Source organism: Strigops habroptila, chromosome 2, assembly GCF_004027225.2.
Source record: "Strigops habroptila isolate Jane chromosome 2, bStrHab1.2.pri, whole genome shotgun sequence".
In the NCBI taxonomy this organism is placed as follows: Eukaryota; Metazoa; Chordata; class Aves; order Psittaciformes; family Psittacidae; genus Strigops; species Strigops habroptila.
The window spans coordinates 116,081,477-116,099,632 of record NC_044278.2 but is presented as its reverse complement, the minus strand read 5'-3'; the positions used below and the strand labels follow the sequence as shown (position 1 = coordinate 116,099,632).

Genomic DNA, 18,156 nt, shown 5'->3' with positions numbered 1-18,156 from the left:
TGGGTTATGATGTGTTAAGAATATGCTAAAAACCCCAAATCACAAGATGAGAACAACTAAATATACTCATTTCCTATCTGTTAATGTGACAGTCAAATGGAAAACAATAGCTTAGGCAGTAGCTTAGAACTTGGGCTTATTCCAGCACTTTTAATACTATAGGGATCTCAAATTCCCCTAAGTGCTTTACAAAGCAATGCTTTAGTGATTGTGCAATCTGTCCAAATAAACCTATTTAGGCACGCGGCAGTTTTTCAATGCAAAGACATAGAGCTGCAAACTGGTTTAACCAAGGAGTTCCCACATAGTCTCAAGATACTCATTGGGGTTGTCATAGCACTGAATTATCAGCAGAAAGGGATGAGAGGTGTCATTCCGATGACTGAAGTCATCAGTAGGAGTTTTCTTCTTTTTGTTATTTGATTGGTAGCACTATGTGGTGAAACCCTGTTGGTTTCCATAGCTTCAGTAAAATCAGGTCTCTGTTCCCTAAATGCTTGTACAGAATGTGACTGTCTACTTCTGTCAGGGAGCTGCATTTAAACATTTCTTAATTTCCTCAGGTTTTGCTGCTAATCGCATTACGAAATCTTCACTGATGATCATGTCAAAGTTTTAAAAGTAGCCTGTCTCTTGCATAAGCTTTGCTATTCTTTCAGGCCTTGTTAGTGCTTTACTCCCATTCTTCCCCACTCCCCTTATATCTAGTTACTATTATCACTTAGTGGGTGCTTTCCTTTCCTAGATCTGATTTTTTCATTTTTGATTGTGGTGTTCTGGGAGTTCAGGAAGCTCTCAGGGTCTGGTTGATGAGAAGTCTGGTGCTAGCCTGGAGTGACACAATACAACATAGAAAGATTTTTTCATTCCCCAGAAGCAGCATTTCTATCCCATGGAGAACATGAATCTGTATTTTGATGAAACATTTTGGATATTTAGTTTTCTCCCATACTACTTTCCAGCTACTCATCAGACTGTTTTCTGTGACCTTTTTTTGCTTTCATTGTATGTAGCTAACTAGAAGAGGACATACGTTGCTTAACTTTTCTGTATGAGATAGAACAGACAAGGTCATGTGCTCCCATGATCATAGAATCATAGAATAGTTAGGGTTGGAAAGGACCTTAAGATCATCTAGTTCCGGTTGGAACTAGTGTCCTGTGGGCAGGGACACCTCACTCTAGACCATGTCACCCAAGACTCTGTCCAGCCTTGCCTTGAACACTGCCAGAGATGGAGCATTTACAGCTTCTTTGGGCAACCTGTTCCAGTGCCTCACCACCCTCACAGTAAAGAACTTCTTCCTTATATCTAACCTGAACTTCCCCTGTTTAAGTTTAAACCCATTCCTACTTGTCCTGTTGCTACAGTCCCTAAGGAAGAGTCCCTCTCCAGCATCCTTGTAGCCCCCTTCAGATACTGGAAGCTGCTCGAGGTCTCCATGCAGCTGCTCTTCTCCAGGCTGAACAGCCCCAACTCTCTCAGCCTGTCTTCATACGGGAGGTGCTACAGCCCCTGATCATCCTCGTGGCCTCCTCTGGACTTGCTCCAACAGCTCCATGTCCTTTTTATGTTGAGGACATCAACATGATGCTGGGAAAGACTCTCCCTACAGATAATACTGAAGTAGGACAAGAAACATGTTGAAGAAAAAAGTATGCATGCATGTTTGTCACAGCTCAGAAGCTGTTACTGTGAGCTTAATAGGGATACGATAGTGAAAACCAAACGTGAAGAGAGTTCACATCTGTTCTTTTGCATCAATCTGTATACAGGCAGAGGATGCACTAACATTTTTCAAGGGATTGTTTCACTTTGGTGGAGGTTTCATTCCCCATCTAGGTCTGCTGTTTTTTGGTGTCGTAGATCTCATGTGCATTATGAAAAACCAAATCTGTTGGATCTTATTTAAAATTCTCCTTCTTGAATGCTGTACTTCATCTGGGCAGAGCTGAGACAACAATATCCCTCTACAGATAACAAGTGAGAGTAAGCATACGAAACAGTTGTAGTCGTGTGTATTGTGGGTTTGTAATGAATGTGCTGAACCTGATAAGGGGTTTGAAAACAACAAATGGCACCGTGAGAGAGAAAAATCTGTACCATATGGAGCATAATGTAACTACGGAGTCTCAAAACTGTGACTCTGGGGAGCATGCCAGTATACGTGGGAGAAGTGAGAATTTCATGAATCATGTTATTCTTGAGTAGATCCGAAAGTACAAAAGAGTTCAACAGCACTCTGATAAATATGCAAATGTCCTCGTTCTCTGAATGAGACAGAAATGTGGCTTTGATGTTCAGGCTTTTGAAACTTGAGCCCTGGATAAAACACAATGGAAGAAAAGTACAAATAGTATAGCATGTGCAAATACCTGAAAACATTGCTGGAAAGATTTAATTCTAAAGACAGGATTAGATGTGGCAGGATTAAAAAGGTCTAGTATTAGAGGGGGAAATGGCCAAGAAACCACATACTGTATGGCAGGAAATGGCTTGGTTATTTAGTATGTATCACTCTCTCTTTAGAATATAAAAGCAATGCTATTATAAATGCCTGATTGAGAAAGAATTGCAAAGCAGAATCCTGTCTTCAATCTTAGAACCTTGAATAGGTGGGTTTAACAAACATATCCTATCAAAATCCTGAATTAAATTGAAGTGTTTTGCATATTATAAAATCACCTGTTCATTTCGGTGGGATGAAGCATTAACTTGTTACGCTATTGTTTGCAATGTGGTTGTGTGAACTGGGCATTGTTGAGTGATGGGTAAAACACCCCCACTGCACACGTACCATTAAACTAAGCATGGCTGAGTGAAGGGTAGAAAAAATCTTGCATCTCTTTACTGTCAAGTGAATAAAGAAGAGTTGTATATTTCAGGTGATAAGTACTTTGTGGAGAAAAATATTATTGAGCAAAATCTGCAGAAGTACTTAGCACACACTGATCTTTCCAGCAATCTCCTCTTCTTCTTTGGCTTGATATATACAGAGGCATTCCCTCAATGTTAACCATCTTAGTTGCCAAAATAAGTTATTTTATCTGCTTTAGCACAGAGAAAAAGAATAAGAAAAAGCTTGTGAAGAACTATTTGAGAGCAGCAGCAAATCCCAGACTGTATCTAATCCTCCCATGACTGTCAATTAGGGCCAGAGTTTTAAATCATTTGTCTCATTTGTAGACTACGTTACTTGTTCCACTCTGCTTGCCCCACAGCCCTTAGTGGTGGTTTCTCTTCCCCTGTCTCTTGCCAAACAAATTAATTCCCCACAGTTTTCTAAGCTTGACTCATTCTCAGCTTTCACTTTCTCATGCTGTTGAGTAGTTCTTGGAGAAACCTACTATTGTAGAACAAGGGTGAATGTGGTTTGTGGAAGGAGGTGGTGAGGGGGTTGTCTCGTGGGAGATGATGCTGGATTCTTTAATCTTAAATGAAAGTATCCTGAGAGAAGAACCCTAAGGGGAGCCCAAGGTGGTAGCAGCCTTAGCCAGAGCCTCAGGTACTGCTGTTTTGTAAAACTGTTTATGTTATTAAAAAGGTAACCTTGTGAGGGATTAATTTTGGGCAAAACAAAAATGTGCTGAGTATTCCAGTCAAACTGTTTTGAATATCTGTAGAAAACAAGTGATGCAAAAAGCTTACTGAAACATATTAAAAAGTCAAGTTTCAAATTATGTGTCTCAGAGTATATTTCATAGTTCAAGTTTCATAGTTCAAGGCGTTTTCCACCGTCTGAAATAAACTCAACAGTAGTTTAAGAATTAACATTTCCTCACAGCAACATTTACTTACTGGAAGGTGCTGCATTAGAAGAATTGAAACAAAAAAACAAGTTAATCTCCTCTTTAACAAAAATAGCATAATTCCTAAACCAACACCACCACCAGAAAAGTGTGCATTCCTTACACAGAGTGAGAAAGTGCCCTGCCTATAGCAGCCAAAGCTGGAAAGCTTTGGGATTTTGATGGAAGTATGTCAAATTCTGAAATTCTATCAAATGCATCCCAAGTCTTCAGAGGATTTAGCTTACCTTTGTATTAAAATGATTTGAAATTTTACATAAACAAGAGAAAGCCAGCATTGCTTAGATTAAAGAAAGGCTAGGATTTACTGAACTTACAGATCATTAGTGCTCTTAAAAAGCTGGAGCATAATTCCCATTGTAAAATTCACCAGGCAACTTTTTAAGGAGTATCAAGTAACAAAGTTGGTAGGGTCTTTGAAAGTTACAGTACAGGAAGACAGGAAAAAAATGTATTTAGGAATGAGTCAGCTATCATTCTGTCATCTTTCTCTTGACTAAACTTGCTCTGACAAAAACTGCAAGTTTAGGCAGCAATTCATACTTTAAAGCCATCTGTAAAAGATGTGGAAAAGTATTCCACAAATCTGGCTGTGAGGACCTACCTCTTTGGTAGGAAGCCTACAGGGAAAGAAAAAAGAAGACCCAACAACCTTGACCTAAAATTTTAAGTATCTTAGGTACACTATTAAGAATAAAGAACATAGGCAGTTTGTTTGTGTTTTCTCTAATACATAATATTCTGCTTCTTATGAACATGTGGTTTGGCAAGAGAAGTTTTTTTTACATTCTCGAAATTCTAGAGGGGAACAGAATTATCTCAAGATTACAAATCACAGATTATTTATTATCTAATTAACCATTTTCCCCTATCATTTCTGTTCAAGAGTTTGCAGCACTTTGTTGAGGCATATTGTTACTGCCCTTTCCCTTTCTTCTCTCTTCCCCAAGCCCTAAAACTTTCAGCAAAGAAGTAGCAACAAGTGCAAGCTTACAAAGGCAGTGAGGGTCAGGAATTTAAATTCTCTTTAACATGATCTGTGGTGACTCCTGTCTTGTATTTACTGATAAGCAGCATTTCTTAGGGCCTAAAGGAAGAGTTATCATACATTTCTGTGATACTGTGTTTGGATTCAAGTTTGCTGTGAAGCAGGAAAACAGTTTCATATGATGGAAACTTGATGTTCTTAGTTGGACAAAACCCTTGAATTCAGTGGAAAGCACTGTATTCTTGACTTAGGTCAATAGCTTTATTTACACTTTACTATTTATTTATTATTTGCATAGTTCAGCACATTACAGTTTTATTAGCACTAACTTCTATTCCTAAACAGCTAAGGTAAATGGCTGCCTTAAACCTGTAAGTAAAAATACCATAAACACAAAGATTATTTCAGTAATAGAGGCTGTGGGAGTGTGTGTTGCACTTGAAACAGCTTTTAATCTCTGGAAACCATTCTGGGAAATACAGTTCCTCGTTCTGTCTTGGACTTTTTCCTGACTGAGGCACTGTAAAACAGGATTCCTGGAACTCTGCCATGACAGGGTGAGATTGCAGCAATAGTTAAGTGAATTCTGTGCAGCTCAGGCAATTTTTATTTCTAACTTAAGTGCCAGAGAGCTTCAAAATCTTGTCACTGCAGAAGATTATCAGGAATTCTTTTAGGAGCACTGAAGTAATTAAGTAATTCAAAAAGCACCTATGTGAGTTCTGCTGTCACCTTATTGATTAAAATTAAAATAGAAATAAATGGAATACAACTTCCATGTGATTGTGGTATATCTATTATGGTAAAGTACAAATCACTTGGTCCTTATACAGGGAAGAACTCAGTCTGCTCTTGATGGGCATTTCTGATCTCATTTCTGCTTCTTGGACTTACATTCTTCCGTGATTTTGGTAAAGACTGAATGACTTTACATCATTCGTAATCAAAATCTGTTCTAAGGCAAAATGCATCTCTTGAGCAGAGAAAAAGAAAGAAATGTGACACAATAAGGAGGAAATCAGTTGTAGAAGCGTATGGAGGGCTGTCATCCATAAGATGCTGTAGGCATGGGAGAATAACTTCAGAAGTTCTCACTGTTGGCTTAACTCTGTTTCCGCAGAAGTCAGTGTGGAGCACTTCTGGGAAAATAAAAATGCTGCAGCCTATGAAGATACAAACTGTTCTATGGCTGCTTGTAGTAGTGTGTGAAAGGAGAAGAATGCAAGATGGAAGGCTAAATAAGAAAGACGGCTCTCGTAGCCTTCTGGCTACCCGAAACTTGACCTGTTGAGGACTCTTTATTCTCGTGATCTTTATGTTGGCAGTATAACAAGTCTTGATGGAAAAGATTCAAACTGGCCAGAACTTGCAAGTTTTATTTTCTTTTCCTGGCATGAGAATCATCCGCCATCTTATTCTGACCCTAAGTCTTGTGTTTCAGTGTTGGCAGAAGGTAGAACACCATTCATCTGGAGTAATACTGTGTCTCTGTTGGAGGGTGTCTGCACCTCCAGGGCCAGAAGAATTACAGGCAGGCCTCTTCCCTGCTCAGGCTGAGCTATGAAGAATTCAGCTGATTCTTGTGGAGGTGCAAAGAAAGGCATAAAGGGGGCAGGCTGGTGTAGTAACCCTTAAGAATTGACCTTCCCTTCAGAGGAGAACAGGAAGGAGATTTTGGGGCTGGCCAGGGCGACATTACTTGCATTTGGTAGTTTGACCTAAGTTTCTCTGCTTGAAAAGTAAGGCTGAGCCAAGAGAGCAATTTGAGCTTGATGATAGATCCCCAAGAAACATGAGATATCCAGCATGAATAGAAGGAAACTGAGGCAACTTGGTTTTAAGCCAAAGCGGGCATGTTGTACTATGCTAAGCCTTTTGTGAGGCTGCGTGCATGACTGAGGCCTTGCAACAAAAGGCAGAGAAGCTAGTAAGAAACAACTACCAATTAAAAAAAACACATCTAATACAGCATGCATCTATTGCTGAGTAATTTTATGCTAATCGTCCCTGTATAGTCAGTAACTAATTATATGAGATTTATAGTAGTAGCAATTGAGAACTTGGAGAAAGACGGCAAGATTTAGGTCAATTTAGCTAACATGAGTTGAACATAGAAGTATTTAAATCTGGACCCTTATATATTTGGACATGAGAATAATGATGTTTGAGCATGCCATTAAAGTTAGTAGATCTGAGACTTGTTCAGAGTTTTTTGTCCCTTACGTATGTGTTGGGATTTTTGCCTAAATCTCTTCTACTGAAGAATCCTGAAACAAAGCAGGCAAGCATATTTAGGCCTAAATATGGATCTCAATTAAAAAGTATCAGTGGAGTACCCCAGAGGAAGAAGACTTCTGTTGCTTTACACCTCTTCTCCTTTGTATCAGCTGCTATTAATTCTTATTAAACATTTATCTGCATTGTCACCAGGCCTCTGAGCTCATTGTTAACTTGCTTTGTAAGCATCCAAGGGAACTAAGGCTTGGAATTGAAAGAGGCCAGTGAATTAACTTGATATTTATGGGGAACCACTCCCAAACATGAGAGTCAGCATTCAAGAAAGCATGAATGTTCCACCTTGGAAAATGCAGTGGCTAAGTCATGGTTCAGCTGTTGTTTCAGGCTGAGGGAAGGCAGACATTTCCATTGGCTAACATGAAATGACAGGGAGACAGAGATATGCCAAGAAAAGCTGTGAAGATAATTAACACCCTCTTTTTTCTCCAGTAATGGGGACAAAGGAGTTGCAAAAAGCAAAGGGTGGAGAGCTAACCCTTGCAGAAATGTTCAGGAAGCGTTATGCTAGTAGACAGTACTTGATTGGAACTTGAAGTTACAGCTTGTCAACTACAATGAGGTTTTAATATAACAACCATATGCTGATGAACCTATGCACTAGTAAGCACGAGGGGAGAAAAGAGATCTGTACATCAGTATTGCTGCTCAGAACTGAAACACAGCAGCTTTTAACTGGAATGCTCCTATTGCATTATTTTTCAACCCAAGTCTCTTAAAAGGCCAGTTACCCATGAGTAGCTGTGCTTTTAGCCTTGTTGGCTGTGAGCTGAAATACAGAGGTAGGATATTTTTACACGCAGCCCATGAAGACCCTTCAAGAACCACAGTGAAAAACATTGTTTTTAGCTTTTTTCAGCACAGTTCTGGTGCAGGAAAGCCTTGCAGGATCATAGCTCGCTGCCGAGGCAGCTAGTGTCTGACAGCTTGTAGATCCTGTTGGTCAAGTCAAGGACTGCAGCCAGAGTAATGGCTTGAAATTTTCTGGATACAAAAGTGCCAGTGAGGAATGCCGCCCTGTTCTTTTAAAAGATTATTGCTAAGGGAATAGTCTTGCTGTGTAACAGATGCATGTTTATGGTTAAAAGTTCGAGGGCTAGCACTGATTCTTCTGAGAAGTCTGTAGCCGTTTTACAACATCGCTGCTTGCAGTCAGCATTGCTATGTTTTTTAGCTCTAAAAAGTTAATGGAAAAAAGTATGGCAGGAGGAAAAGAGAGCAGGCAAACCATGAAACCTTTTCAGAAATTATTTTGTGCTAAGAAATGTAATGAACTTTATGTGAAGAATTGTAACAGCTAAGCACACGCCACATAACGGGCAAGATTTTATAGTTTTTAAAGCTCTTCAGGCATGCTCTTTTATTATGATATAGCTGTTTGTGTTCCTGAACCAACTAAAAATTATGTCCAGATTTCTCCTCCCTACCCTGCTCTTCCTCTTTATCTATCAAAAGAAGGTTTGAGGGGTTTGGAAATCCACCTCTATTCAGAAATGTGGATTGTTGCATATTTTTTAAATCCCTTTGGAGTTAAGAATAAAACCAACAATTTTAATTTTTGTAGAGTTGCTCGCTTGGGATTTTTTGTTCCTTAAAAATCAAGTATTACTTACTCAAACTTTCTAGAAATTTGCTCCTGGTTTTAGTAGTGTTTTCAGGCTGTTGTATCCAGGCTTTCTGAAGTGCGTATAAGTACACATTTTTTTCATTCTTACATGTTGGAAGATTAGCTTCATTACATGACATATAGAAAACCTTACAGGAAAATATTCCTACAGTATTTTTAGAGTGCATGTTGGTGTAGAGTGCACTGTATAATTAAGCATGTGTTAAAATGCTGGGAAAATAACCTGAATCTGAGATGATCCTAGTGATGATGTCCCATCTCTGGAAGTGTTCAAGGCCAGGCTGGACAGGGCTTTAAGCAACCTGGTATAGTGGGAGGTGTCTCTGCCCGTGGTGGTTGGAACTAGATGAGCTATAAGGTCCCTTCCAACCCAAATGTTCAGTGATTCTTTGATTCTGTGAAAGGGAGATTAAATCAAAGATTTGTAGTGCTAGCCTGAAGATGTTTTTTAACTCTACAGAAAACATACACAGAGTATTTCAGTATTATAATGTTTTTCATATTACAGCTAGCTGAGAAGCATTAAGATATGTGTAGTCCTAAATCTTTCTCCTTGGATTATAAATTACTTCAGTACTGAAAAATTATTCACAATTATATGCTGATAGCAGAGGTGCAGATTGCATGTGCATCTCTTGAGTAATAAGAACTGCATCGCTTGCGAATGTAGAATACTGATAACAGAATGGGGAATTTGACATGCTGCAGGCAGCCAACGTGCAGGCTTTCACACACAAAATGCACTGCATGCCTGACCTACTAATTGAAGTACAGTTCCAAAATGCAGAAATGAGTTTTGATTTAAATTACAAAATAATAATAATTTAAAAAAAAAAGGCACAGAGGTGCCATTTTTATTAGTAACTCTTCTTACTAGGACTGCACTGGGTACCTTTCAACAAGCAGCAGTGAAGGAAAGAAACTCCCAGTAGTCTAAGAAGTTCATGAAACGATAAAAGCATTTTTAATGCCCTGAACATATTTAATTCACCGTAGTATACATATTCTGCAGTATCAGAACGTTATATCACTCTGATAAGCCTAAACACCTAATTATAAAAATACCTTGGGATGAGAGAGACTCTAAGGATCACGTATTGCATTGAACTTTAAGACCCCCACCTATGCATAAAGGGGTCTTAAACCTGCCTCTAACTTTCTACAAATAAGAAAGAATTCCTTGCAAAAGATAATGTCAGTTTATACAGAAACGTGTAATAAGTAATATATAGTCCCAAAACAGGGTTTGAATTGTGGGGTTGAATTGTAGGTGAAAAACAGTGACTTAATGTGCAAGCATATGTATGTATGTCATGCCTATTTATCTTTCATTATATTCTCACAAACGTAGAAGCAGTAAGTAGAATTATTAAGTAGACTCTCATAATATCTTTTTCAAACCTTCCATTCTAGCAAAGCAGTAAGATGAAAGAAATAGTCTTGTGCAGAGCTGGGTTTTTTCAAAGCATGTGAATTCGAGCAGTGATCATTTTTCAACAGAAAGTGTACTAAAATACTTCAGAGCTAAATTTTATTCACTGCTTCTGCTCATAAATGGCAGTGGTTTTTAGAGTCTTTTTTCAGAGCTGTGGAGTGTTTTTAGCCTCTAGCTCTCATTGACTTGGATAAATTCATATTGGAGTTCAGATGCTAATTTATGCGACTGCTTTTGAAAACAAATTTAGGTCAAATCCTGTTTCTGTAGGAGCATCCATTAACTCTTCCATTAACTCTGGAAAATCTTTGTGTTCACAGCCTCTGTTCTTTACCTGACAATTAATTATTTCTGACTGAGTCACCTGCCTTCAAGTTTGGAGCTGTCAAATCAAGTGCTTTCTTTAGGAAGAAATGATACTTTGCTCGTGCACCGCAAACAAATGCTGTGGAAATCTAGCATCTGCTGCTGCATTTACTTTCTTTTATTTTTGCAGGGGAATTCTGGCCTGGGGTTCAGTATTGCTGGAGGAACAGATAACCCACACATTGGGGATGATCCTGGGATATTCATTACTAAGATTATACCAGGAGGAGCTGCAGCGGAGGATGGAAGACTCAGGTAAAAACTAACTCATTATGTATGTTTGTAAAGAAAATGCATGATTATTATAAATCATTCTCTAGGAGTCATATGCCAACTGGGTCTTTCATGGGGTCAGGGGAAGTAAAGGACGTGACAGAGTATCCTTTCTGCTAAGGTAGGAGAGCTAACTGAAGTAGCTTAAAGCAACTCCACAAGATTAGTTAAGTCCTGTATAAAGAAAGGCGCATTTGCTGGTGCCACCTCCATCCTTGTTCCAGTCATTTCATTTATAACAAAAGACAAGATAGGAACAGGAGGAGGAAATAGGCATATTAGCCTGAAAGTCTTTCTCTGCTTGGTCTTCGTATGTTCATGGCTGAAGAACTATGCTTTCTGTTATACTTTAAGGCTATTAAGACTTCCCAGACTACAGTGTCATTGCTAAAGTCGCAGGTATTTGGGGATACTTTCTGTTATTTGACTGCAGTAGTGAGGTGTGTTTACTGCTGTTTCCAAACATTTTTTTGCACTGTGGGGATGTGATGCCTATGGTCTATATTCTGACTTAACTCCAGAGCAGTCTATTACTAAGGTGGACACAGGTCACTTGTGTTTCTCAAATACATGGTAAGACGTGCTTGTGCTTCTCTTTCCTTATGGACTGCATGCAGAAAGGTTTCCTTCTATCACAGAGGCTGCCACCCATCTGTCAGTCTTGAAGCCTGCTGATGGTCCAAAAGGCCATTCAGCTGGAAAGACTTGGGATAAAATTCTGAAGCTTTCATGATCTCAGCACTAGAATCTAAGCTCTGGGAGACTTTGCCAAAAACAGGTAGTCAAAAATTCATGAAATGTGACCAGATGATCGGAATAACTTTTTTTCCAAAGCCTTTTCCTTTAATTCAAAGTTGAAAGTAGGGGGAGTTGGCCAGATTTTAGAGAAAATTTTAGATATTTCTTATGCTAGGTTAGTAATCTGATTTTGGAAACATTTCTTATTTTTGCTGTGATAGTGATAAGGAGTCATGGAGGTTGGCAGTGCCTGAAGAATTCACCTTATAAATAAGATTATAGAGAAAAGGAGTAGGAATAATCTCACTTAACTTTATGACTAAAATGCTGCTGTCTACCCCTAAGCTAGTCATCTTAGAGAATCCCCGTGAAGAAAAACCTAGGCATTTCTACGCTGTGATTCATCCTATCCTAAAGTCAATGTCTAAAATAGAACAGAAAGAATCACATCTTAAAAGACCCTGCATTTTCACTGGTGACTCAAATGAAAAGTAGTTTCTTCAATCGGTTCAGCTGTAGTGAACTATACCATAAATGTCTGCATTGGGCCGGATAAGGTTTATGCAACAGAGTGTAAGGAAACAGCAGTATATGGAAATCATGCTATCAAATTTGATGTGATGAACAGCATGGGAGGGTCTTAAGCTTGTATTTACCTTTCTACAAATAAGAAAGAATCCCTTGCAAGAAATAATATCTTTTTAGTAGTGTGTTTAATTACTTTTGAGAGCTTTTTTTAGTTTAAGCTATTAAGAAGACAGAAGCCATTGCAGTGTTTTGTTGTGTTATCTTTGTATGAAATTAAATATTTCATAACTCATTGCTATACTAATTAACTACTGTAAGTTTAACCCATTATTATTAAGTAATTACCGAGTTGGAAAGGTCATATAAAGACCTTCTAAGCCCACAAAAAAACTAGCGTGCTAATGCAATTCATGAATCTATGTTAAGATTAGACCTGGCAAACTTTGTGTTTTGTAAGAAGAGTTTAGTAGTACAACTATAGTTATCTTACTACTAAGATAATATTCTTAGAGTATTTGTTAGTACAATATTATAATTGATAAGCATCTATTTGGCATGGTTGTTTTTCCTGTTCTCATTTGTAAACATGGATTTTGCAAAGATTCATTCTTTCCTTGTTTTCTCTGGTGAGTGGATTTCGCTTTGCCACAATGCTTGCAAAGGCACAAGCCTGTCATGTTTTAGGAGCACCTGAAAATGTAGTTGTCAGTGATCATTACTGGTATGCCACTGAAGAGAGGAGCTACCCCTGGGGCAGTCTCCGCTGACTTGCATGGTAATTAATTTTACATAACACAGTTTATCAGCTAAGGCCACTCTATAGGAACACAAGCTCCACATCGTGCAGTAACGTGTGCCAAGAATAGCGATAACCTCAGTCCCTCGCAAAAGCCCAATTTTGAATTACCTGAGAATGGAAGATTGGTGTTCATGGACAGAAATACTATATATTTTCTTCTGTCCATTTTTGCCTCAGACTTGCCTGCAGATACTCTATATCATATAGCAGTGTGGACTGTCTGAATTGGCTTCTAAATCTACTGTCTGCTTTTAAATCATAAAAGCCCATAAAATCACTTCTACTGCATTTTACATGAAGTCCCTTTGATCTAACTTAGCTGAGTGAAGTTCTTCAAATAGCGAGACTGTGAAAACGACCTGCTAGAAATGGACTTAATGCTACAGACACTTACAAATCTTTTATGTGTATATATGGGCTGACAAGTGGAGGAGTAGGTCAACTGGAATTTCATGAAAGTCCAACAAAAGCAAATGCAACTTCCTGCACCTGAGAAGGAGTAACTCTCCAGTGTGCAATTTATAAGTACATAAATATCAGGTATAAATACCTGATGGGAGGGAATGAAGACAAAGGATCCAGACTTCTATCAGTAGTGACCAGTGACAGGGCAAGAAGCAGTGGACACAAAGCACATGGAATTCCTTCTGAACATCAGGAAACATTTTTTTATTGTGAGCGTGGCTGACTCTGGGCACAGGTTGCCCAAAGAGGTTGTGGCATCTCCATCCTTGGAGATATTCAAAACCTGACCAGACACGTTCCTGGACAACCTGTTCTACCTAACCTTGCTTCAGCAAGGATGGTTTGACAAGATGATCTCAAGAGGTGCTTTTCAACCTAAATGATACTGTGATTCTGTAATTTGCACCTGAGTCAGCAGTGTGCCCTGGTAGCAATGAAGGACAGTGAGTTGACGTCCGCAGAGATGCACAGAGAAAGGACTGGAGGCAACAGTCACATGTTGCAATAAGGGAAATTCCAATTTGGTCTGAGGAAAAAATAAAATCTTTTAAATGAGGGTAGTGAGGCGCTGTAACTGGTGGTTCAGTGAAACTATGGGATCTCTGTCTTCAGAGGGACTCAGAATTCATCTGGACAAAGTCCTGAGAACATAATTGAACTGCTTTGAGCAGGAGGTTGGACTAGATGACCTCCACAGGTCCCTTCCAACCTGAATCCTGCATTGTTTTCTGATTATGTAGATTATTCTTACATATAAAACCTGTTTGTGAGACTGAAACAAAGGTGATTAAATTCATGTGGGGTTTTTTTCCTTTAGAGAACAGTACTTTTATTGACAGTAAGTACAATGCTTAGTGTAGGTTTGTATCACTTCATGGCTCACATCTCCACTTAAAAAAAAAGTGACAGTTATGAGCCACTATAGACTACATTCATTTTAATAAAAAATCCTGGGTTTGGAAGACTTCTTGAAACTTTAACATATTAATCATAAAACACAGAATCACAGAATATCTCAAGTTGGAAGGGACCCGTAAGAATCATCGAGTCCAACTCCCTGCCCCTCACAGGACTACCTAACACCATATCACTAAGAACATTGTCCAGATGCTCCTTGGACAGGCTTGGTGCCATGACCACCTTCCTGGGGAGCTTGGTCCAGCGACCAACCACCCTCTCTCAGTGAAGAACCTTTTCCTAATGTCCTAGTGTCCAATCTGAACTTCCCTGGATGCAGTTTCATTCTATTTCTTCATGTCCTGTTGATGTTCTCCCTCCCTCCACTGCCTCTTTGAAGGAAGTAATAACTCCTATTTACTACACTCCCAGAAATGCACTGATTTCTTCAACTCTTCGACTAGTACAAGAACCAATACACTGCACAACTTAGATTTTAAAAGACATTTTAGGTAAGTACACAACTCCTAATCTTGCAAAATAAAGAAAGCGGTCCAATCTTTTATGATGTCCTTATATAGGTAATAATTTCATGGCATAAAAAATAATTCATTTTAGATTTGATTACTTTAGCTAAATGTGACTATAATAAGCTTGGGAGTTACTGAAAATTAGGGGTTTTTTTCTGAATGCTGCATACAATGTCTCTTTGAAGCTTTGAGTTTCAAGTCAGTGACAGAGAATATAAAACCTCCAGAAGTAGCAACCATTCCCACTGAGTTGAAGGAGAATTTCTCTCAACAGTTTGATCTTTTAAGACTTTTGATGCATAAAACCTTCTGCTTCTATCTCACAAATGTCAGTTGTCCATGGGCAAACATCTACTTTTTAATAAAGAAGCCCTGAACATAGACTTCTTTTACTCTCTGGAAGAAAGAGAATCCCAGTAATTTATGTCTCAGTGCCTTTTTTTGTTTTATTTGAGTTTGTGTCAGAGAAAAAAGTACAGTGGTTGCCTCAATTGCCCAGATAAAGCAAAGAACTTTAATATACTATCTCAGGAGTTCTTTCTATTGACACTTACTGATCATAAGTGAAATTCTGGCTTCTAAAAAATTCATGATACTCTGGAAAACAAGAATGATCAGCTTATGGAAGTAGAAGCACAGTGTAGTGGTATAACTGGACTGAAAACACAAACATTAGTAAAAGAATAATGAAAAGCTTTCTATTCTGACCGTTTAAAAGAGCAGAAACTCCCAAAATAAGAATTTGTTTTCAGCAATCATAAACTAAAACTGGTTTGTGCCAAGTATCATTCTTTCTGATTATAGCTTCTCACAGTCAAATTCTGATCTTATGGTAGAGGTATTTTTCTTAAAACTCTGTCTACAGGAATGAGTGGGTTGTATAAGTTCCTTATCTATTGGTATCAGAAAAGATGCTTTTCTTTTTTCTGATGGCAAGTTTCAAAATGTGAATTTTAAAAAGTTCTTGGGATCTAAAACCCAAAATTAAAGTGTCTTGGATAGAAGAAGGATTCAAATCTTAAGTTTTATACCAATCTCTTGGTCACAGAACTCTTACAGAACCTATGGTTCAAAAATCAGTTATTCCATATGTGACCGTGTATATATTATGAGTTTATTCCCAGGTCCGAGATAGAGATGGACCACCTTGAGTTTGAATTTCAAGGGTTAATGCTGTACCAAAGGTTATTTTGGTATTTGAACCTGAGCTGTACTCGGGAGGAAAGAGGATTGATGTGAGGGGTGACTCAAAGGGAAGAAAGTGGTTGTGCCTGGAGGCACATTGCCCTGGTAAGGTAAGCTGCTGGGACCTGAACCTGTTTCGTTCATTCTTTCTTCTAGGAAACTGGTTTCCACTCTCTTTCTATTTTTGAACCTATAATTTTTTCTTTTTTTCCCCTTAGAAGTGTGCATATTTGTAAGGAGAACTTAAACATGTTGAGAAAAGAAGATCGATTGAGAGTTTGGCAGACTAATTGGGAACAGCACACTTAGCCCCATCTATCTGAACACCACGGGTTAAAAAGTACTAAGGCTGTGCAGTGCTTCTTTCCTTTGTAAATGTGTCTTGCCTGATACTATTTTAATTACTGATTGTCAGGAGGTTTAGGATTGTGAAACTGCAGCACTTTTAAGGCATGCTGTATTGTTCTCCCATCACCATAGTAGTTACCCCATTAGATGTTTTTTTCCCCCCAGCTCTCAAGGTGATTTAGTGTGGGGAAAGGAGCATAATACACATGCTAATGGGAGGAGACAAGAACCGAAATAACTTGCCCTCAGTCATCTAGTAAATCAGGGAGAAAGCTTGGAACAGAATAGCGATTCCTTCTCTCATATTTCTGTGCCTTACAGGCGTCAGTTCAATGCTTACCAGCAAAGGATTCAAACAAATGAGATTTGTGTTCCCTTCCGTTGTCAACTAACCCACTGTGGTGTATCAAAGGATTATAAATTTAGCTAGGTGTATGCAGTAAGAGAGGAACTCTGAAGATAAGACGCTTTCTCATGCATATTTTGTTAATAAAAAACAAATTCAGGAAAACAATTTAAAGATTGCATTCTGATAAGATTTTAAAAAAATATTTCTGTGTTTCACTAAAGATGAACCAGAAAGGAAATATTTCAATTTCATGCTATTCACTCAAAGCTTGAAAACTGGAATTAAGAAACGCGCTGGTGTAACAGCTGTGTGCAGTTTACTTGAGAAACACAAAGGAAAGAAGGAATGGAGGAGAGGAAACAGAAGCAAGTCCCCACTTGACAGTTGGCTAGATAAAAGACCCCCTTCAGTCTTTGCCCCGTGGGCTGTGCTGACAGTGCTTTGCCTCTGATGAAAAGTCTGAAACCTAAATCCCTCCAGCAGCAGCAGGAACACAGTTGTTGCCTGTTGGTATCTGTTTGTAGCTGTGTTTTGCTTACTAAGAAGTGAATTGGCAGTGATAATAGGAATAAAGTAGGGGCTTTTTCAGATTAATGTGAAGAGCTATTCCCAGCAGAGATGATCTCGGTACGTGTGTCATGTGTCTCTAATCCAGCTTGGGCAACTGGCTTCATTTCACCATCATTATATATCAAAACAGAAGTGTGTCTGCTTTGTGATTCACTGCCTAAGTCTCTGTTTGCTAACTTTTGATCTTGTATTAGGCCTATCAGTACCGGGTCTGTGTGCGTTGCAATGGCACACAGCTTGTTCAGGATGTTATTATAATTACAGCGCGGCCACAAAACACTGATTCATATCTGCACTGTTTACAGGCCTCTGACAATGCTATTAGTTCCGTACCTAATTTAGTAGTAAGTTAATAAAGAGCCATTCACCCCATTAGGTAAAACATGCTTGCTTTGCAAACAGTCATAAATTACATCATGAATTTTGACTGCTCACACTGTCCTGGTTTGTGTTAGGAAGTTTGATCTTATTAACTCTGTTTGTCTGTGTATTTGTGTGTATCATTTTTAAGCTACTGTGGAATTAAACATAGAATTACCCCAGGGGATCTAAATGAAAACAAGCAGATCACAAAATCAAATCCGATTTTCATGCATTATTTTTACAGTTGAACATGTCTTACCATAGCTCAAGTTTTAAATTATCAACATACACATCTTTTCATCAATGGAATGTTACCATGTAATTCTCTTCGCTGTCGCTTTCACCACTTTTCTTTAACTGAATCCTTTTTCTCTTTTTTCCAGTGTGAAGCTTGCATTACTTGTTTGGTGTTGCAGAGCCCCTGTGTGTCTCTAAATTTGATTATATTTCTGGTTTTCCCATTTTGAAAATAATTTGGTAGGCTGTGAAAGTTTTCTGATGCAGTGCAAGAAAGGAAAGGGAAATTACATTTTAACAGCTGAATTCTAAGGTAAAGAGAACAGAATTTAATGAGAAGAAGAAGGTACCTCT

The 18,156-nt window shown here is 38.5% G+C and overlaps 1 protein-coding gene across 35 annotated transcripts in view; it reads left to right on the top strand.

Moving 5' to 3' along the window:
* Positions 1-18,156, top strand: part of DLG2 (discs large MAGUK scaffold protein 2) — a 997,741-nt gene that overhangs the window by 659,013 nt on the left and 320,572 nt on the right. For all 35 annotated transcript variants that reach the window (XM_030474393.1, XM_030474424.1, XM_032919710.1 and 32 more), the window contains one exon: positions 10,651-10,775. In XM_030474393.1, the coding sequence (XP_030330253.1) occupies positions 10,651-10,775 (125 nt within the window). The remainder of the gene's footprint in view (positions 1-10,650; positions 10,776-18,156) is intronic.